Raw genomic sequence first — 24,201 nt, 5'->3', positions numbered from 1 at the left:
TTTTTTTTTGGGAGGGGGGGGAGTGGGGGGCCCTTCTTAGATTCTTGCACCTGGGCCCTGTGGTTTCTAGTTACGCCTCTGAATCCTGTAGCAACTCCTAGTAACAGTCACAGTATCTATTATCTGTTCGCTTTGAAGCCAGAATATATTGCATACATATGTTTTACACTTCATTAACCATGCAATAGCTCCTTGCAACTATGAATCACATAATCTCAACTATCCATGTCCAGGATATTCTTCCCCGGGTCAGGGGTTGGTGTCTCCAAATCCCTACCACTGCTCCGAGGGTCTGTCTCCTGAGCAGCTATAAACCGGAACGTGACAACGATGCAGATCCTATTCAGTAAAATGTACATTATAGAGTTTACCTAATAGAAACCTAACAAGAAATAAGTAGAAATCTAACATTCTCAGATATATGTAAATCTATTTTTCAAAGCGAATAAAGCTGATAATTGTTTTTATATCTCATTTTCAAAAACTTTGATACATATAATAAAGATGCAATAAGGGGAACACATTCCTTAAACTTTTAAATTTAAGGGATATTGTAATTTATTTTAGTGTTAGGATTACGTTTTTTTATTTTGGGTAATGGAGTTTATTATTTTTGGTAACTTACATTTTTGGTAATTTTGTGGGGGTTAGTTTAGAGTGAGGGTTTATTTTAGAGGGGGTTAGGTGTTAGGTAGAGTATTCGAAATTTAAAACGAATTTTCGTTTTCGAATTTTTCAATAAAATTCGAAAATATGTTTAGCTATCTATTCATTCAATTTTGAAATGTAATATTCAAATTTGAATGTCACATTCAAATTCGAAATAGTATTTCTAGTCTAATACTGTTTTATAAATGTAATATTCAAATTTGAATGTGATATTTGATTCGAATGTGACATTCGAATTCAAAATAGTGTTTCTAGTCTACAATTGTGTTTTATAAATGTAATATTCGAATTTGAAAGTGACATTCAAATTTGAATATGACATTCTAATTTGAATGTGACATTCGGAAACTAAATAACATTCGAAAATCGAATTTTTAAGAATATTTGTTCTTATCAACATTCTATTATGTAAATCGAATTTCTACAATAACATTCGTTCTAACATTCGAATTCGAATATAAACACATTCACCCATCCCTAGATGCAATGTGGGTAACACATTCCTTATACTTCTAAAGATTGCCAGCAACGTTTAAAAAGTAAATATTTCAATTTAAACTGTCTATCTAACGCCTAGATTTAGAGTTCTGCGGCCAAAGGGGTGCTTTAGCTACGCATGCTTTTTTTCTCCCGCACCTTTTAAATACCACTGGTATTTAGAGTTCACAGAATGGCTGGGTTTTCAGTGCGTTAGGCTCCAAAAAGGGAGCGTAGAGCATAATTTAACGCCACTGCAACTCTCGATACCAGCAGTGCTTACGGACGCGGCCAGCTTCAAAAGCGTGCTCATGCACGATTCCCCCATAGAAAACAATGGGGCTGTTTCAGCTGAAAAAAAACCTAACACCTGCAAAAAAGCTGCGTTCAGCTCCTAACGCAGCCCCATTGTTTTCTATGGGGAAACACTTCCTACGTCTGCACCTAACACCCTAACATGTACCCCGAGTCTAAACACCCCTAACCTTACACTTATTAACCTCTAATCTGCCGCCCCCGCTATCGCTTTCACCTGCATATTTTTTTTAACCCCTAATCTGCCGCTCGGTAAACCGCCGCTACTTACATTATCCCTATGTACCCCTAATCTGCTGCCCCTAACACCGCCGACCCCTATATTATATTAATTAACCCCTAATCTGCCCCCCACAATGTCGCCTCCACCTGCCTACACTTATTAACCCCTAATCTGCCGAGCGGACCACACCGCTACTATAATAAAGTTATTAACCCCTAATCCGCCTCACTCCCGCCTCAATAACCCTATAATAAATAGTATTAACCCCTAATCTGCCCTCCCTAACATCGCCGACACCTAACTTCAATTATTAACCCCTAATCTGCCGACCGATTCTCGCCGCTACTGTAATAAATGGATTAACCCCTAAAGCTAAGTCTAACCCTAACACTAACACCCCCCCTAAGTTAAATATAATTTAAATCTAACGAAATAAATTAACTCTTATTAAATAAATTATTCCTATTTAAAGCTTACCTGTAATACTTACCTGTAAAATAAACCCTAATATAGCTAAATGGATTAACCCCTAAAGCTAAGTCTAACCCTAACACTAACACCCCCCCCCCCCCTAAGTTAAATATAATTTAAATCTAACGAAATAAATTAACTCTTATTAAATAAATTATTCCTATTTAAAGCTTACCTGTAATACTTACCTGTAAAATAAACCCTAATATAGCTACAATATAAATTATAATTATATTATAGCTATTTTAGGATTTATATTTATTTTTACAGGTAACTTTGTATTTATTTTAACCAGGTACAATAGCTTTAAATAGTTAAGAACTATTTAATAGCTAAAATAGTTACAATAATTAGAAGATTACCTGTAAAATAAATCCTAACCTAAGTTACAATTAAACCTAACACTACACGATCAATAAATTAATTAAATAAAATACCTACAATTATCTACAATTAAACCTAACACTATACTATCAATAAATTAATTAAATACAATATCTACAAATAAATACAATGAAATAAACTAAATGAAGTACAAAAAATAAAAAGAACTAAGTTACAAAAAATAAAAAAATATTTACAAACATTAGAAAAATATTACAACAATTTTAAACTAATTACACCTACTCTAAGCCCCCTAATAAAATAACAAAGCCCCCAAAATAAAAAAATGCCCTACCCTATTCTAAATTTCAAAAGTTCAAAGCTCTTTTACCTTACCAGCCCTGAACAGGGCCCTTTGCGGGGCATGCCCCAAAGAATTCAGCTCTTTTGCCTGTAAAAAAAACACATACAATACCCCCCCCAACATTACAACCCACCGCCCACATACCCCTAATCTAACCCAAACCCCCCTTAAATAAACCTAACACTAAGCCCCTGAAGATCTTCCTACCTTATCTTCACCTCGCCGGGTATCACACCAATCCGTCCTGGCTCCGGAATCTTCATCCAAGCCCAAGCAGGGGCTGGCGATCCATAATCCGGTGGCTGAAGAGGTCCAGAAGAGGCTCCATGTCTTCATCCTATCCGGGAAGAAGAGGCGATCCGGACCGGCAACCATCTTGATCCAAGCGGCATCTTCTATCTTCATCCGATGAGGAACAGCTCCATCTTGCAGACCTCCGACGCGGAACATCCTGCTGGCCCGACGGACTACCGACGAATGAAGGCTCCTTTAAGGGACGTCATCCAAGATGGCGTCCCTCGAATTCCGATTGGCTGATAGGATTCTATCAGCCAATCGGAATTAAGGTAGGAAAATTCTGATTGGCTGATGGAATCAGCCAATCAGAATCAAGTTCAATCCGATTGGCTGATCCGATCAGCCAATCAGATTGAGCTCGCATTCTATTGGCTGATCGGAACAGCCAATAGAATGCAAGCTCAATCTGATCAGCCAATCAGAATATTCCTACCTTAATTCCGATTGGCTGATAGAATCCTACCAGCCAATCGGAATTCGAGGGACGCCATCTTGGATGACGTCCCTTAAAGGAGCCTTCATTCATCGGTAGTCCGTCGGGCCAGCAGGATGTTCCGCATCGGAGGTCTGCAAGATGAAGCTGTTCCTCATCGGATGAAGATAGAAGATGCCGCTTGGATCAAGATGGTTGCCGGTCCGGATCGCCTCTTCTTCCCGGATAGGATGAAGACTTTGGAGCCTCTTCTGGACCTCTTCAGCCGCCAGATTATGGATCGCCAGCCCCCGCTTGGGCTTAAATGAAGATTCCGGAGCCAGGGCGGATCGGTGTGATACCCGGCGAGGTGAAGATAAGGTAGGAAGATCTTCAGGGGCTTAGTGTTTATTTAAGGGGGGTTTGGGTTAGATTAGGGGTATGTGGGTGGTGGGTTGTAATGTTGGGGGGGTATTGTATGTGGTTTTTTTACAGGCAAAAGAGCTGAATTCTTTGGGGCATGCCCCGCAAAGGGCCCTGTTCAGGGCTGGTAAGGTAAAAGAGCTTTGAACTTTTGTAATTTAGAATAGGGTAGGGCATTTTTTTATTTTGGGGGGCTTTGTTATTTTATTAGGGGGCTTAGAGTAGGTGTAATTAGTTTAAAATTGTTGTAATATTTTTCTAATGTTTGTAAATATTTTTTTATTTTTTGTAACTTAGTTATTTTTTATTTTTTGTACTTTAGTTAGTTTATTTCATTGTATTTATTTGTAGATATTGTATTTAATTAATTTATTGATAGTGTAGTGTTAGGTTTAATTGTAGATAATTGTAGGTATTTTATTTAATTAATTTATTGCTAGTGTAGTGTTAGGTTTAATTGTAACTTAGGTTAGGATTTATTTTACAGGTAATTTTGTAATTATTTTAACTAGGTAGCTATTAAATAGTTCTTAACTATTTAATAGCTATTGTACCAGGTTAAAATAATTACAAAGTTGCCTGTAAAATAAATATTAATCCTAAAATAGCTAAGATATAATTATAATTTATATTGTAGCTATATTAGGATTTATTTTACAGGTAAGTATTTAGATTTAAATAGGAATAATTTATTTAATAAGACAATTTATTTCGTTAGATAAAAATTATATTTAACTTAGGGGGGTGTTAGTGTTAGGGTTAGAATTAGCTTAAGGGGTTAAACAATTTATTAGAGTAGCGGTGAGCTCCGATCGGCAGATTAGGGGTTAATACTTGAAGTTAGCTGTCGGCGATGTTAGGGAGGGCAGATTAGGGGTTAATACTATTTATTATAGGGTTATTGAGGCGGGAGTGAGGCGGATTAGGGGTTAATACATTTATTATACTAGCGGTGAGCTCCGGTCGGCAGATTAGGGGTTAATAATTGTAGGTAGGTGGCGGCGACGTTGTGGGGGGCAGATTAGGGGTTAATAAATATAATATAGGGGTCGACGGTGTTAGGGGCAGCAGATTAGGGGTACATAAGTATAACGTAGGTGGCGGTCTGCAGATTAGGGGTTAAAAAAAATTAATCGAGTGGCGGCGATGTGGGGGGACCTCGGTTTAGGGGTACATAGGTAGTTTATGGGTGTTAGTGTACTTTAGAGCACAGTAGTTAAGAGCTTTATAAACGTTAGCCCAGAAAGCTCTTAACTACTGACTTTTTTCTGCGGCTGGAGTTTTGTCGTTAGATTTCTAACGCTCACTTCAGCCACGACTCTAAATACCGGCGTTAGAAAGATCCCATTGAAAAGATAGGATACGCAAATGACGTAAGGGGATCTGCGGTATGGAAAAGTCGCGGCTGGAAAGTGAGCGTTAGACCCTTTAATGACTGGCTCCAAATACCAGAGGGCGGTAAAAACCAGCGTTAGGAGCCTCTAACGCTGGTTTTCACGGCTACCGCCCAACTCTAAATCTAGGCCTAAGAAACCTGAGATACCCAAAGAGCCTACTGTAATTCTGAATAGACCAATTAGCACTTACCACTTTCCACACTTATTGAACATGGATGATCAAAGACAATGTTAGCACTTGGACAATTTGCTTCTGTTTTCCAGGTATTAATAAAAGAGACTGCAGTACCCTCTACAATCCCACTGATGATTTTGAATTCATCTGATTGCCTGTTGTTGTAGTTTCCACAGAGTCCTGGGGAAGTTATAGTTTAGTTAGCTTGGATATAGAGTAGATATAGATTCATACTATAAAATATTTACCTTAAAGTGTTAAATTAAAGGGTCACAAAACCCTTTTTTTTCATGATAGACCTTACCATTTTTAAAAGTTTCCAATTAACTTTTATTATCAAATTTGCTTTGTTTTCATGTTATATGTTGTTGAAGAGATAACTAGGTAGGTAGTGTGCATATGCCTGGGGCACTACATGACAGCACACCTTCTCAATCGGAGACAGGTCAGGATTGCTGACAGGCCATGCTATCACCCGCACTCTCACACTCGTGCATTCAGAAGTGGTTTTCGGTCTTGCCCTTTATGTACCAAGATTTGACTGGATTCTTTTAATCTTTTAATTATATTGTGTGATGTAGAAGGTGAAACGCACAAAATCCAACCGATTTATCGTTGGGGAATGTGTTGGAAGATTGACGAGCCTTGACCCAACCTTGTTCTTGAAGGACTAGGCCTTTTTTGGATGTTCCTTTTATACTATGATTACACAAATACCTCTCCTGTTTTACATCACCTTCTTATTTCAACTTGTCACATCCCTATCCCTATTCCTCCTAAATTGCCCCTGTCCCAACTTTTTTGGAATGTGTTGCAGTCATCAGATTTGAAATGAGTGTATATTTTCAAAAATACATTAAATTCACAAAGTAAAACATAAAATAATTTGTTAATAATGTGTTTTCAATATAGTACAGAGTGAATTGAATTTTAATTTTTTTTTTTTTTTGCATTTTCCATACTATCCCGAAATTTTTGGAATTGGGGTTGTAAATGAGCTGTGATCTGTGCAGCACCTTCTTGTTTGCTGTATTTCTGACTCACCATTTCTGTACTCTTTGATATGCTTTAAAGGGCCACTAAACCCAAAATCTTTCTTTCATGATTCAGATAGAGAATATAAATTTAAACAACATTACAATTTACTTCAATTATTTATTTTGCTTAATTTTTTTGATATCCTTAGTTGAAGAAAAAGCAATGCACATGGTGAGCCAATCACACGAGGCCTCTATGTGCAGCAACCAATCAGCAGCTACTGAGCATATCTAGATATGCTTTTCAGCAAAGAATATCAAGAGAATAAAACAAATTAGATAATATAAGTAAATTAGAAAGATGTTTAAAATTGCATTCTCTTTCTAAATCATAAAAGAAAAAATGTGGGTGTCATGTCCCTTTAATTTGTATTTATTTTAAAACCTTTCAATAAAAATAAATTTAAAAAAATGTACAACCTATGTTCCATTTATCAAGCAGATGCCGCTTTGGAGCTCCTGCAGTGCAGACTCACATGAGCGAGCTGGGGTGATTGACAGCCCCTGCTCTTAAGTGATTGGTTGCACTAAAGAAGAAGCTGAAAAGCGGCCACAAGGGCAATGATAAATACAGGCAGCAGGATGCTGTCCTTAAGCTGCATATGCTGTCGGCATTTAACAATGTCAGCCGGACATGATTCGCTACAGTGAATTCTGTCCGCCTGCCATTTAATAAATCGGCCCCTACAAAGTAAGAGGGTGAAAAAGGTAGGGATCACCATTTTCTAGCATTTATTTCTGCTTTTCTAATTTAAATACCTGTTTCTCATTATTTTCTGGTCTCCTGCAAATTTATGGCGTGTTTGAGAATTAGGAGTATTATAGTAATGAATTAATGGTGCTACAACTACAACTGAGAGTATTTTATTTTACAGAATAGACTTTTTTGCATTTAATCTAATAACCACCTATTCTTTGAAATTATATATACATTTTATATTCTGGCAAGCTAAATTTTTGCAAGGAATTAAATAGGAGGCCAGCAATTTTGGTGGCGTTATAAATGGCAGTCAATTATCTCTATATCAATAATCTGGAATAATGTACTTGCAAGACTTCTTCCTTATATTTGTTTTACTTCCTTCGCTCCATTTTCATTTTAAGTAGATTAAATCCCATTTTGTGCAAATTTGAAGTCTAGAATTCTTCACATGAGCTAAATTTCCCCCAAAAAATGATTATCATTTAACCTGTTGTACCTTGATGACTTTTATATCACTGACAACATTGAACTGCAGTAGACGGAATAGCAAGAATGAAATATAAAAGTCATACCACATGTCTGGGACGTATAAGATGGTTCCAGAACCACATACAACTGCATTATGGGTATGATCTGACTTATAATCTGGAGTCCAAAGTTTGTGTTCAGAACAATATATAAAGGAGATGGTCTGAAGATAGTAAAACTAGCTGTAAAAACAAAAAAGATGATTAATAAATTCATATTATTTGTTCATCATATGTGCATCTTATATTTTTCTACATTAATAATACACAGATTTATTAATATTTTAAAAATAAAAACAATAACAGTAGGTGCAAACATTTTTGTTTGTTTTTGTTTTTTATTGTTATATAGAGACATATTTAATAAATTCATACATACCTAATAAGATAAACTATCTATTACACCTTTGCCCTTTAAAAAATGTTCTCATGACCAGTCATTCATGATATAGGTTTAAATTTATCAAACCTGGAATTCTCCCATTTTACCAACATATGTACAGTACGTTGGTACAGGACCGACTGGTTATAGTAGTAATAGAGGTTAGACAATGACACAAAATAAACAATCAGTGGATGAATCAAGCATTGGTATAAACATCAACTGGAAACAAGATATTAGCAGACAAAAAAGAATGATGCACAAGAAGCAGCAATCAGATCACATGAGCTCACTTCAGTGAATAGCAAACAGGGTAACTGAAGAAAGAGGTACTGCAACACATGATAAACAGATTATATAAGATGTCTAGCACAATAGGTACTGCAAGAATGGAGCAAAGTGTTAAAAAGTTTTAGGAACACACGGCTAGATTACGAGTTGTGCGTTAGGGTTAAAAATAAGCGTTGGCCGGTCCCAACGCTGCTTTTTAACGCCCGCTGGTATTACAAGTCTTGCAGGTACAAGTGTACCGCTCACTTTTTTGGCCAGACTCGGAAATACCGCAAATCCACTTACGTCAATTGCGTATCCTCTTTTTTTCAATGGGACTTGCATAGCGACGGTATTACGAGTCTGACCAAAAGTGAGAGGTAGACCCTCTCATGTCAAGCCTGGTACCGCATTTTAAATTCAGTAGTTAAGAGTTTTACACTACAATGCCGTAGCATAAAACTCTTAACTAAAGTGCTATAAAGTACACTAACACCCATAAACTACCTATTAACCCCTAAACCAAGGCCCTCTCACATCGCAAACACTAAAATAAATTTTTTAACCCCTAATCTGCCGAACCGGACATCGCCATAACTATAATAAAAATATTAACCCCTAAACCGCTGCACTCCCGCATCGCAAACACTATTTAAATATTATTAACCCCTAATCTGTCGGCCCTAACATTGCTGCCACCTACCAACATTTATTAACTCCTAATCTGCCGCCCCCAACATCGCCGCCACTATAATAAAGTTATTAACCCCTAAACCTAAGTCTAACCCTAACTCTAACGCCCCCTAACTTAAATATAATTTAAATAAATCTAAATAAAATTACTACAATTCACTAAATTATTCCTATTTAAAACGAAATACTTACATGTAAAATAAACCCTAAGATAGCTACAATATAACTAGTAGTTACATTGTAGCTATCTTAGGGTTTATTTTTATTTTACAGGCAACTTTGTATTTATTTTAACTAGGTACAATAGTTATTAAATAGTTATTAACTATTTAATAACTACCTAGTTAAAATAAAGACAAATTTACCTGTAAAATAAAACCTAACCTAAGTTACAATTACACCTAACACTACACTACAATTAAATTAATTACCTAAACTAAATACAATTAATTTCAATATAATTTTTTTTTCTAAAGAACGAACCCCCCCCACTAAATTACAGATTGGAACCACCAATAGAATGCAAGCTCAATCCTATTGGCTGATTTGATCAGCCAATAGGATTGAACTTCAATCCTATTGGCTGATTGCATCAGCCAATAGGATTTTTCCTACCTTAATTCCAATTGGCTGATAGAATTCTATTAGCGAATTGGAATTGAAGGGAAGCTATATTGTATGACGTCACTTAAAGGAACCGTCATTGTTGAAGAAGACTCCGGATGAAGAGGATGCTCCGAGTTGGATGTCTTGAAGGTGGACCCGCTCCGCGCCGGATGGATGAATATAGAAGATGCCGTCTGGATGAAGACTTCTGCCCGTCTGTAGGACCACTTCTGCCTGGTTGGATGAAGACTTCTGCCTGTCTGGAGGACCACTTCTGCCCGGTTGGGTGAAGACGTCTCACGGTAGGGTGATCTTCAAGGGGTTAGTGTTAGGTTTTTTTAAGGGGGGATTGGGTGGGTTTTAGAGTAGGGTTGGTTGTGTGGATGGTGGGTTTTAATGTTGGGGGGGTATTTGTACTTTTTTTTTTACAGGTAAAAGAGCTGATTACTTTGGGGCAATGCCTTGCAAAAGGCCCTTTTAAGGGCTATTTGTAATTTAGTGTAGGGTAGGGCTTTTTATTTTGGGGGGCTTTTTTTATTTTATTAGGGGGATTAGAGTAGGTGTAATTAGTTTAAAAATCTTGTAATTATTTTATTATTTTCTGTAATTTAGTGGGGGTTTTTTCCGTACTTTAGATAATTTTATTTAATTGTAATTAATTGTATTTAATTTAGATAATTTATTTAATTATAGTGTAGTGTTAGGTGTTAGTGTAACTTAGGTTAGGTTTTATTTTACAGGTAAATTTGTCTTTATTTTAACTAGGTAGTTATTAAATAGTTAATATCTATTTAATAACTATTGTACCTAGTTAAAATAAATACAAAGTTGCCTGTAAAATAAAAATAAACCCTAAGATAGCTACAATGTAACTATTAGTTATATCGTAGCTAGCTTAGGGTTTATTTTATAGGTAAGTATTTAGTTTTAAATAGGAATAATTTAGTGAATTGTAGTAATTTTATTTAGATTTATTGTAATTATATTTAAGTTAGGGGGGTTAGGGTTAGACTTAGGTTTAGGGGTTAATAACTTTATTATAGTGGTGGCGAGGTTGTGGGCAGCAGATTAGGGGTTAATAAATGTAGTTAGGTTGCGGCGACATTGGGGTTAATAAATATAATGTAGGGTTCGGCGATGTTGGGGGCAGCAGATTAGGGGTTCATAACTATAATGTAGGTGGCGGCGGTGTCCGGAGCGGCAGATTAGGGGTTAATAATATAATGCAGGTGTCAGCGATGTCGGGGGCAGCAGATTAGGGGTTAATAAGTGTAAGATTAGGGGTGTTTAGACTCGGGTTCATGTTAGGGTGTTAGGTGTAGACATAACTTTTATTTCCCCACAGGAATCAATGGGGCTGCGGTAGGAGCTAAACACTGCTTTTTTGCAGGTGTTAGGTTTTTTTTCAGCCGGCTCTCCCCCATTGATCCCTATGCGGAAATTGTGCATGAGCACGTTTTAGCAGCTCACCGCTAACGTAAGCAGCGCTGGTATTGAGGTGAGATGTGGAGCAAAATTTTGCTCTTCGCTCACTTTTTTGCGGTTAACGCCAGGTTTCTAAAAACCCGTAATACCAGCGCTGTCTGTAAGTGAGCGGTGAGCATAAACTGCTCGTTAGCACCGCACAGCTTCTAACGCAAAACTTGTAATCTATGTGACAGTTTGCTAAGTAAAACCAAGGCAATTCAATAGTATTCAGGCAGCCAGTAAGAAGCTAAACTTGTAGCAGCATGAAATAAGCACAGTCATTTAAAATAATCCAGGTCATACACAGGTTAATACAACAATATGTTAAACTGTAGAGATTTCCAGTAGGCTAATTTCAGGAAAACCGGCAGGGTCCTATGCACATATACAGACAGTAAGTAAAGATAACGCAGTTAGAGATAACCTGGACAGAGCAAATAGGGCCATGCATATACATTCAAGCAGTAAGAGACTAAACTGCAGAAGTTACAGATTATCTAGTTAAAGGGACAGTCTGTATTTTAGTCATCTTAGCTTAGATTAAGCTGCAAATTGCCTCTTGCACCTCTTCTATATTATGCAACAGGATGGGTAAAAAAGTTATGTAAAAATGAATATTTTTTCTGGCCACTTTAAAATGGCTGCCAAGTCCTGCCCAAGGCAACATCACAATCTGGACTGCCTTTGGCGTACAATCACAAAAGGCTCACTAGTTGGATTCAACAGACTGTCAATGTAATTTAGCAGAGTGCCTAGATGCAGCCCAGATCATGATGTCATCAATGGGCAGAGCTTGGCAGCCATTTCAAAGTGGGGAAAACAATATTAATTTTCAAATAACGTTTTACCATTCATGCTGCATGATATAGAAAGGGTGCAGGAGGGTATTGGCAGGTTACTCTAAGATAAGACTTTAGGATGACTAAGGTGTAGACTGTCCCTTTAAAATACCATGAATATCTGGCCTGTTTGGGTACCTGAGTACTGGAGTTGAGAAACACTGTGATTCATACTTTGATTAATGTGTGCTTTAGAATTTGTGTGTATTTCAGATATACCCCTATATGCTAATGAATACATTTAGCACTTAATTTATGTTAATCAGGAGGCCATAACGTTTTAAGCAATGTAACACTTTTTTTTTTTAATTGAAGCAGTATGTACTGGAGCATATCATGGAATAACTGGTTTTGCTCACATAGGGAATAGTCCTCTTAAAGACAGCTGTTGGAGAACGGTCAAACACAACAAGTTTTAACACTTTACATATGTTTTGTACCTGCAGATATTGGCAGCTGAGTGTATATAAAATTTACGTATACATCCCCTGAAGGGTTCAACTCAATTATCTAGAAAAAAGAAAAAGAGCATTGTATCAAAGCATTGCTAAATAACAGTAAATGAATAAATAGTACCAAGTAAATAAAAAATACAGGTAGACAAATCTTTATCTACACTGCTTGGGAGCGCTGCACATGCTCGCACTTATGTCACAACTTTGTGTGGAATACTAGTGCGTATTTGTGCCCATGCACAGTGCTAGAGGTAGCTTTTTCTATGGAGATACTTGTGTACTTCAACATTTTATTGAGTGACATTTGTGCATGCTCATAACGATTGCTTAGTAGCAAATTTTGACGGCTCTTGCTGGGTAGCAAATTTTGATGGGCTCTTATTAAACACTTTGATAGCGCATGCGCACAGTTAAGTGCACATTCCATTCACATCCAAAGTCTGCATTCCATCACAGAGAGAATAACAATCCCTAACTTTTTGAAAAATGTCCTCTGCTCCTTGCAATACTCTGCCCTTTGTGAATTGCCTGTGGACCCGCACGGGAAGAGGACGTTTTTCAAAAAGCTATGGATTATTATTCACTTTGTGATGGAATGCAGACTTTGGATTGAAAAACCCTATTTTTTCTTGACCCCACACATGAAATGTATAATCATCCTCAGGTTCTGGTGAGATGATCTAATTAGTCTCTACATTAAGACGAGGTCCCTCAAATTATTTTAGAAACATAAATGTTACCTTGAGAGATGTGTATCTCACTATTCAGGTTTCTGTATGTGAAGAAGAGACTCCTCCTATATTACAATAGATCTAAAACAAATCCCCAACACGTTGTGTGATTTTTCTCCATTACAGCATGTTTTTGATCATCAGGACGTGGAAGAGATGATTGTGGTGCCTCTATTTAAACCCTTTATGCTAAGCTATTTAACAACACCTGGTGCTAAAGCTGTTTATCTTTTAGAAATAACTGTAGTTTTTAGAAGTGCCCAAAATTGATAAAAAGACATCATAAAAATGCAAGAAAACTTACTTTTTGCCATTATCTACAGTATAGCTTACATGATATAAATGAATATGGGTCTCATTTTTTGCTAATTATTTTAAACGCACACTTTATGGTTCCATATTATGCATCAATTCAAATCCAAAAAGGCATCAATGAGGCTTTACCTAAATTACTCAAGATAGATTGCAAACAGACTATTCAATTTATTATTTTTTGTCACCATCTTGTAGTTTATGCAGATAATGAATAGGAAGTATAAATTGCATTGTCATAAAAATATAAGATACATTTTAAATTAACTAAAATGTTGAAAGCTCATTTTGGCAATGTTTGAATGATCCTACCCCTTTGTTTTGAGGCAAAAAACATTAACCTATTAAACCTGTGTGAAGTGATTGCAGCTTCTGTTATTCACTATGTTTAAATTAATCTATATGCTGCTTTACAAGTGCAAAAAAAAAATTGTCAGGTGGTGTGTAACTTCCCCATTTTAATTAAAGTTCAGCAACTTGGTAGTCTGTAGAAGAAAAACTCAATGCAGATGGTAAACCAATGTGTTTGTATGTTCAACATTCAACAGTGATCGACTCAGCAGCAATAGGCATGCAAATATATTTATATAACGCCAAACATAAAATGAATGCACCAAAAATAATTTTACTTAGAATTTCTCAAAATATCATATCAACACCCATTCAGTTCTTTCATTTATTATTAGGATACTTGGGAAAAAATGTAAAAGCTCAGGATCTATGACCTCTTAATTCAACAATTCCCAAAAACAAAAGGTGGCTAACAATTGCTGCCAGGTGATCATTATACTAGGATGATAACTTGACACCTATAAGACAAGAAACTTCATTAGAATGGTGGGTGGGACATAAGTCTTTTAAATGAGCAACTTATGAAAGTGCCGGGGGGTATTTGAACTTGTTATGGCAATAATCCGGCTGCTGGACAGACATGATACCACTAATGTGTTGTGTGTGTGTGGAAGTGTGAGATAGGTGCTACCCCTCCCCCATGATTTTCTTCCATATCCATATGGTTTACTATGATAGACAGTACACCTGATAACTACCTGCACGTATAACCACTTGTTTGCTTAAATGGGTATGTTAGGGTCACATTTAGACACCATGGGGCCTAGTTATCAAGCTGTCAACCTCAAATACGCTGGAATTCCGCAGCGTATTTGTGGCCAGGCTGATTCGCCTTAGTTATCAAAGGCTCGAGACCGGCAAAAGTAGAATTTTGTGACTTAACTTCGATCCGCAGGACTCAGTCCGACACAGATCGATTCTTACGTCACTCCAGATGTTCCGCACACAAGTGCGGCACAATCTCACTACTTTTGCTAGTTATCAAAAAACTAGCAGGTACGCTCGGCACTTTTACGGCCCAGCGTACCTGGTTTTCAAAGCGCCAGCCTGGAGGCGGCGGATCCCATAGGAATCAATGGGAGTCTGACCATAGCGAAAGTACAAGTTCGCTGCTGACAGACATCCCATTGATTCCTATGGGAGCTGTCTACACCTAACACCCTAACATGTACCCCGAGTCTAAACACCGCTAATCTGACCCCCCCTACACCGCCGCAACTAAATAAAGTTATTACCCCCTAAACCGCCGCTCCCGGAGCCCACCGCAAGCTACTCTATACATATTAACCCCTAAACCACCGCTCCCGGAGCCCACCGCAACTATAATAAATGTATTTACCCCTAAACCGCCGCTCCCTGAACCCGCCGCAACCTATATTAAATGTATTAACCCCTATCCTGCCCCCCCTACACCGTCGCCACCTATAATAAATTTATTAACCCCTAATCTGCCCCCCCTACACCGTCGCCACCTATAATAAATTTATTAACCCCTATCCTGCCCCCCACTACACCGCCGCCACTGTAATAAAATTATTAACCCCTAAACCTAAGTCTAACCCTAACCCTAACGCCCCCCTAACTTAAATATTAATTAAATAAATCTAAATAAATTAACTCTTATTAACAAAATGAATCCTATTTAAAACTAAATACTTACCTTTAAAATAAACCCTAATATAGCTACAATATAAATAATAATTATATTCTAGCTATCTAAGGCCTAGATTTAGAGTTCGGCGGTAGCCGTCAAAACCAGCGTTAGAGGCTCCTAACGCGGGTTTTTTACGCACTCCGGTATTTAGAGTTTATTTACCGCGACTCAAAATACACCTAACGCTCAACTTTCTACCGCCACCTCAGACCCAGTAGTAAACATATACCGCACAAAAAAACATCCACGAATCACAAAACAAATATTACACAAAGTACACTTACACTCATACAAACACAACACTATCTTTATTTTTCGGAATTGTTATTTTTTCTTTAAAATACAAAGGATTAAAGTTGCGAGATCTCGGGTGTTTGAAAAAAATCCACACAAATCCATTTTCCCATTGACTTACATGGACATACGGGAAAAGACCCTCATATACCTACATCTAACGAATAACATTATCACAAACATACACTCATCGATGCATACAAACAATATACACCACATTACATACACAAAATATTTATTTATTACAAAAAGAACACGATTTAGTTACTTTTTCACACAAGCTCATGACGTCACTCACTTTACGAGGAAAACCAGTCTTAGAAAAAAAAATATAGAAATCTTTGGAGCCTCCATTGACTTCTATTGGGAAGACGTGCTCGTGCACGCGAAACCCTCATTTCCCTAACGCACGCAAATAGCGTAGACGGAAAAACTCCAAATACCAGCGCTAGAAAATACATGCTTTTATGCGTTAGACCCAGCTATGATAAATAGATCAAGAAATGACTATTTCCCTATGGTGGATTTATGTTTTTTAATATTAAATATTCACCACACCATAAATATTTTTAACACTTTTAGATTACATCAACTACAAATCCCCATCACTAGTAACACATTATTATTTCAATAAAATTACATTTACAATTAAAATAAAATTCAATACACATTTCTGGATTCACAAACACTACACAATGGGAAACATCTCTCATTTACCTTTATTATTGCATTTCTGTTATTCAACTCATATGCTTGCAGCAACTGCATATCTACATAGGCTTAACACATGATCACTCATGGATGCACATACATTACTTTTAACATTCACTCATACATGTGCATTCAAATGATGGGGGAAAAACACATTACATTCTCTCGAGGAATCACAAAACACAACATATGGATTTTACTGTACTTTTAACATCATGATTCCATCACCAGAAACCATTAGGAATTACCTACAACAAGAACATCATTACACCAGATTACAGATGTCACTTTATGGGAAGGAACAACAATGCCAGACCGCTATATAGAAGTCAGCATATGTGGGACACAATCACAATATATACGTACATGTACATAACACGCATCACCCATCACGCAACCACAAAGCACACATTTAGATTTTATTCAGCACACAATAACAATGTAGCACAATACAACAACACAATGAGGATTTCACAACTACATAGGCAGGTTAATAATATCATGACGTCATTACAAGATTCAACCATACACATCACAGATTCACCACTGTACCGCCCCTTTAGGAACTTTAACACTCAATACTACAATACAACATATACGTAAAACACACTTTTGAACAGCATTATTATGGAGATTTCAATGGGACAATTCAGAAATATTGTCAGATCGCACATCAATTATATATATAATACTACAGATGGCAGCCGGAAGTTATTCAGTATTCGTGCAATTTTTATGGGACGCATACAATATCGTCAGATCGAAAATCACTTATATATATAATACTACAGATGACAGACGGGAAGTTCGGAATTATTATTGCGATTTTAAAGGGACGCGTACAATATTCACATCTCGGCAATCACTTATATATACAATACTACAGATGACAGCCGGAAGTTATTCAGTATTAGTGCGATTTGAAAGGGACGCGTACAATATTCACATCTCGGCAATCACTTATATATACAATACTACAGATGACAGCCGGAAGTTATTCAGTATTAGTGCCATTTGAAAGGGACGCATACAATATTGACATCTCGGCAATCACTTATATATACAATACTACAGATGACAGCCGGAAGTTATTCAGTATTAGTGCCATTTGAAAGGGACGCATACAATATTGACAGCTCGGCAATCACTTATATATACAATACTACAGATGGCAGACGGGAATTTCGGAATTATTATTGCGATTTGAAAGGGACGCGTACAATATATTACAGCTCGGCAATCACTTATATATACAATACTACAGATGGCAGACGGGAAGTTCGGAATTATTATTGCGATTTTAAAGGGACGCGTACAATATTGACAGCTCGGCAATCACTTATATATATAATACTACAGATGGCAGACGGGAAGTTCTGAATTATTATTGCGATTTTAAAGGGACGCATACAATATTGACAGCTCGGCAATAACTTATATATACAATCCTACAGATGGCAGATGTTCCTTTATCATTTACAAACAATATTGCAGCAACATTGATCGATCACATTCGATGCACATTATACACAACTATGCACTTTCATTCATGTTAGCCTGGACGTGTGCTTGTTACTATAACATCGCGTTTAGGAAATATTGATTACGCATATGAACAAACATTACAAACATGCACTGTATGTGTGATATTTGACACTTTCACATTGAGAATCATTGTTTGAAACTAACATTTCAGCAAACAACAAATAAACGCCCACTGTGAAAGCATTCGCGCCGCTCACATACAAACAGGTGAATACAATCAGCAATCATTACAAACTCACTACCATTGGACTAATTGTACTATAAATCCCCCAAACAACATGGCCAATGCATCACTTGTGATCCACATCAGATCAAGTGCTTACCTTGTTACGCTGTTTTGAAAGATGGATGACGATGACATGGTAGACGCTGCTGGTGGTGCTATTGGCGAACTAGCTGTTGGTCGAATCAGGCAGCCTCGGCGGCTCAGACCGAGACGAAGGGGTCGTCTGGTTCGAGGTCCTCGTGTCTACAGGGTGAGACCCACCTTGGAAAACATGAGTGACTTTGAGGTTTTTGATAAGTATCGGCTCGATCGCGAACAGCTCATTGGCCTTTACGAGCTTCTTAAACCTCATTTGGAGCCACGTATACAAATAAGGACTGCTGTTCCCCCCATGAGTAAGATGCTAAGCTGTCTATACGTCCTGGCCTCCGGGAGTTTTCAATCCGGAGAACTGTACATGCATGGCCTGGCTCAAGGTACATTCTCTGGGGTGTTTGATAACTTTCTGAACGCCATGGTACGTATCAGTAAGCAATACATAGGATTCCCACAGAATGATGGTGATTGGAGGCGCCTGAAGCGGGAATTCTTTGATATTGCTCAATTGCCCAATGTCTTGGGAGCCATTGATTGTACCCACATTGCGCTGCGTGCTCCAATTGATGACTTGCCCTTCAGAAATCGCAAACATTTTCATAGCCTCAACGTGCAGTATGTTTGTGACGCACGGATGAGGATTATGCATGTGTATGCGAATTTTGGAGGTGCTTGTCATGATGCCCGCATCCTCTCTCTGTCGTCCCTGTGGAGACAGTTTGAGGAAAGACAAATGCCCCCTGGTTATCTCGTTGGTGAGTATTTGTGCACAACATGGTTAATTATTTTGACAATTGCCCCTGTATTTTTTAACTGTTAGCGTCATGTTCAGCTATAGGATTAAATTTAACCATTTGTTATTTACCGACGCTAATGTCTATTTTTATTGAAATGCAGATATGTAGCATGTCTTACATTAAGTGTTCAGATAGAGAATGCAATGTAAACATGTAGTTAGCATTTTACACAAGGTTTGTTTTAGGAGAAATACGCATATGTAGCATGTCTTAGATGAAATGGCAATATATTATCTCATGCAATTTAACCCTGTCATTGTATTTTTCTGCTAATGTCTATTTTTATTGAAAAGCAGATATGTAGCATGTCTTACCTTAAGTGTTCATATAGAGAATGCAATGTAAACATGTAGTTAGCATTTTACACAAGGTTTGGTTTAGGAGAAATACGCATATGTAGCATGTCTTAGATGAAATGGCAATATATTATCTCATGCAATTTAACCCTGTCATTGTCTTTTTCTGCTAATGTCTATTTTTATTGAAAAGCAGATATGTAGCATGTCTTACCTTAAGTGTTCATATAGAGAATGCAATGTAAACATGTAGTTAGCATTTTACACAAGGTTTGGTTTAGGAGAAATACGCATATGTAGCATGTCTTAGATGAAATGGCAATATATTATCTCATGCAATTTAACCCTGTCATTTTATTTTTCTGCTAATGTCTATTTTTATTGAAATGCAGATATGTAGCATGTCTTACCTTAAGTGTTCATATAGAGAATGCAATGTAAACATGTAGTTAGCATTTTACACAAGGTTTGGTTTAGGAGAAATACGCATATGTAGCATGTCTTAGATGAAATGGCAAGATATTATCTCATTCAATTTAACCCTGTCATTGTCTATTTCTGCTAATGTCTAGTTTTATTGAAATGCAGATATGTAGCATGTCTTACCTTAAGTGTTCATATAGAGAATGCAATGTAAACATGTAGTTAGCATTTTACACAAGGTTTGGTTTAGGAGAAATACGCATATGTAGCATGTCTTCGATGAAATGGCTAGATACAGATTTAGATATAATTTTTTTTTTTTTTTTTATGTTTCTGACAACTTTTAATATGGATTATGGTTTTTAAAAAATATATTTATACAACAATATACTAGTTTAAGTATTCTGTTTGAATTATGTTCTGTTCTAAATTTATAGGTGATTCTGGGTACATGAGCCGGCCTTGGCTCATTACCCCCTTGCGTAGCCCAACTGATGTGTCTGAGGAGCGCTACAATAGGGCTCATAAGAGAACCAGGGCGGTGGTTGAAAGGATGTTCGGGCTCCTGAAGATGAGATTCAGGTGCCTGGACCGTTCTGGAGGAGCACTCCAGTACAACCCAAAGAAGGTGGCTAAGATCGTTGTAGCCTGTAGCGTCCTGCATAATATTGCACAGCGGGCTGGGATGCTGCAGGCCGTCCCGGTGGACAGAGACCTCCTCAGAGATGAGGAGGATGATCCTGTTCTAGAGGGGGAATTCCAGGACGAGGGACTTGATGTCAGAGCAGACGTCATCAACCGCCACTTTAGACGGTAAATAATAGAAGTTACACTGGAGTATTTTCAATAGATGTGAACTCTAGGGAAATGACAAGTAGAGAATTGTGCAAACATGTTAGTATTGATAAAATGTTATAATAATATTTATTTCTCATAATATAGGTGATGCTCTGGGCATTGGGTCCTATAGCGAGTCTTTGCCACCTGGTTTTTATAGAGGACATCAGATGGTAAGTAGAAATGTATGGACTGTTGCTGGCATGATTTGTACACAAATACATAATATGGCATAAATTTTTAAAAATATAACTTTGTTTACACATTACTTATGTACATAATCAGAAAGGGATACTCTAGAATGACTATGGTTCAATGTCACACAGAGGTTTGTTCTGCTCAATATGACTCATCTTCACACTTGATAGAAAATAACACAGGTTCATACACAGGCTTAGTAAGCTAGTGATAGATATTTATTATGAAATGGGGGGTGGGAGAGGGGTACAGAACTGATTCACACACTTGTATGAAATCTTTATATATAATTTCTTACATTAGGGAGATGACTTAATATAAAGACTGAAAGGGAACAATTTGAAGCCTGACAGTGAAGATTTCCAAGACTGACAGTGGGGAAAAAGCCAAGATTGAAATTGAAGTATACCAATGGGATCATGTCTGGCATATTTAAATTCTGCTGACCTTGAAAACCATACAAAGACATGTTCACATGGTAAGTGCAAACTATTTGATAGAATAAGGCTGTGGAGACATCCTATTGGAGACACTTAGATGATTTTCTATTTTGTAGATGGTATTTCCCAGTCCTCTATTTAATGAACTGATGAATAAGACACCTATTGAAGATCAACTGTTTACCCCTGAATTGACATTCAAAGACCATGCATTGTCCAGGTTGGTGTACCAATGCATGCTAGTGAAGACTGTAGAATATTAGTAGCTTACATACATTAGTCATATTTAGTTCTTAATTAGATATTTAGGGATCACAATCAGACACTTAGATGATTTTACTTTTTTAGATGGTATTTCCCAGTCCTCTATTTAATGAACTGATGAATAAGACACCTATTGAAGATCAACTGTTTACCCCTGAATTGACATTCAAAGACCATGCATTGTCCAGGTTGGTGTACCAATGCATGCTAGTGAAGACTGTAGAATATTAGTAGCTTACATACATTAGTCATATTTAGTTCTTAATTAGATATTTAGGGATCACAATCAGACACTTAGATGATTTTACTTTTTTAGATGGTATTTCCCAGTCCTCTATTTAATGAACTGATGAATAAGACACCTATTGAAGATCAACTGTTTACCCCTGAATTGACATTCAAAGACCATGCATTGTCCAGGTTGGTGTACCAATGCATGCTAGTGAAGACTGTAGAATATTAGTAGCTTACATACATTAGTCATATTTAGTTCTTAATTAGATATTTAGGGATCACAATCAGAAAAAGGAATACATATTATAGTTGATATAGAGGTATTTGAATGGACATGAAATATTACATTTATGTTCAGCATACATATATTGTTTACATGTGATATACATTATTATGTATAAATTTAATTTTTGAAATTTAAATATTATTTTTAATCAACAATATAATGGTGTATGTATTTCATTAATTTAAAATGAATGTAATGATTATCTTTAAAAAATGTTGATCAAAGTTAGAGCATAGACACCATATGATTTTAAATGTATTTTATGAATATTTTACAACGTGTGTATTAACTTTGTTCCATTTTTATTATTTGTCATTTCAGATTGGCATCTGATGACTTCATGGAATATTTATTTATTTTCTATTAAATATATATTTTTTTTTTAGCAGATTCTAATATATATCAATATAATCTGTAAATAAATAAAACTTGGACTCCCATGACTGGTAGTTGGCTATTTGACAAGCACATGCATAAGAGAAAATAATGCATTAATAGTAGAAAATAAAATTCTTCAGAGAATATTAAAAGATATATTTTAACATTAATTGGGGAGTCATATTCTTCAATGCTTTTATATTGAAAAAGTATATATTAAAAATATTTAGGATATGTATTAATATTATGATTGTTTTAACATTTAATAAGGTGAAGTGGTTCAATTACATGAAAGTGACAGTGTTGTTGAATGTAAAAAGAATTGTATAAGATCATGTATCTTCCTTAGGTATCTCAAAACATTATTAGAAAATATTTTACAATTATTACATTTATAAATGGTAGGTCATTTAACTTTATAATTTTTAATAATTAGTTATTGGATGCCAGGTTAATCTATGTAATTTTCTAGTGGAGTCATTTAACTATACTTAGTAATATTATGTATTTATTACAATCTTACCTCTTGGGTTAGACATCAAATATCTATATAGAATGTAATTTCCCCTTTAGTTTATTTTGTCAATGTTAAATAAAAATACAATATGTTTGGGTCCTTAAAGGGGTCATTCAAAATGTATATTTTGTATACATTGTTACAAATATCATACAAGAATTTAAACATATTTAGAATGTACTATAGAATTACATTCAGTCTTTAAATATACTTGTTAAAATAAAAATAAATGCACATATCTTAGTGAATGATATAAGGCATCTATATGCAAACAACAATCAGCATCAAAATAGCCTATGTAGAGATGTATTTAATCCACGAATATATATAATTACAATATAATGATTGAATAACAAAACATATTAAGTTGGTCAAATATAAGATTATGATACAAAATGCATACATAACATATAGCTTAATGTCCCTCTACGCTGAAGGCTAAAAAATACCTCATTTAATAAATATATTTCAGTCAGTGTGTAAAACAATCTAGAAGTTAATCTAAATTTGCTTTACTCATATGTTAGACTCATTTAGCAAAAGGAAGGTGCCTAGGTTTATGATATATTAAGCATTATTGTGAAATGTTTATTTAAAGGGACATGAACTCAAAATATACTTAAAGGTAGCCATTTAAAAAAACAATGATTTATACATTCTGAATGAGTATTCTATTTTAATCAACTTTAAAACTTGTCTCATATTATGAATGCTCATTGTGATGTTGCTATCATTACTTTAGAAATAAGGCAGTAAATAGCTAATTTATTTGCTTCAGTACTCTGGACAGAACTTGATTGTTTGGAATAATTGATGCAACAATCGTCAAGGACAACCCAGGTTTTTATTAAACAATTGTCCGTAATATAAAATATCATTATTGATTTTCAAAGAAACATAACAAGATAACTTAACATTTGATAATCGTATTAAATAATAAAGTTGATTAACATTTAATGCTCAATCACCAATGGTAAATTTGTTTGGACAGTGTCCCTTTAAGAGCTTGAAATAGTGTATTTACTTCTCTTCCTATCTTGACATACTTTGCTTGAAAAGCATATCGAGATAGGCTCAGTAGATGA

General features: G+C 36.1%; 1 protein-coding gene across 1 annotated transcript in view; it reads right to left on the bottom strand.

The window, feature by feature from the left end:
- The window catches only part of LOC128636240 (mucin-5AC), a 161,481-nt gene that overhangs the window by 61,997 nt on the left and 75,283 nt on the right, over positions 1–24,201 (bottom strand). The window contains exons 8-10 of the mRNA XM_053689278.1: positions 12,512–12,581; positions 7,860–7,997; positions 5,563–5,727 (exon numbers count right to left, since the gene is read on the bottom strand). Of these exons, the coding sequence (XP_053545253.1) occupies positions 5,563–5,727; positions 7,860–7,997; positions 12,512–12,581 (373 nt within the window). The remainder of the gene's footprint in view (positions 1–5,562; positions 5,728–7,859; positions 7,998–12,511; positions 12,582–24,201) is intronic.

This window comes from Bombina bombina, chromosome 7 (genome assembly GCF_027579735.1).
Source record: "Bombina bombina isolate aBomBom1 chromosome 7, aBomBom1.pri, whole genome shotgun sequence".
Taxonomy (NCBI): Eukaryota; Metazoa; Chordata; class Amphibia; order Anura; family Bombinatoridae; genus Bombina; species Bombina bombina.
The sequence above is the reverse complement of the archived record's forward strand: the minus strand, read 5'-3'. Positions and strand labels throughout refer to the sequence as shown.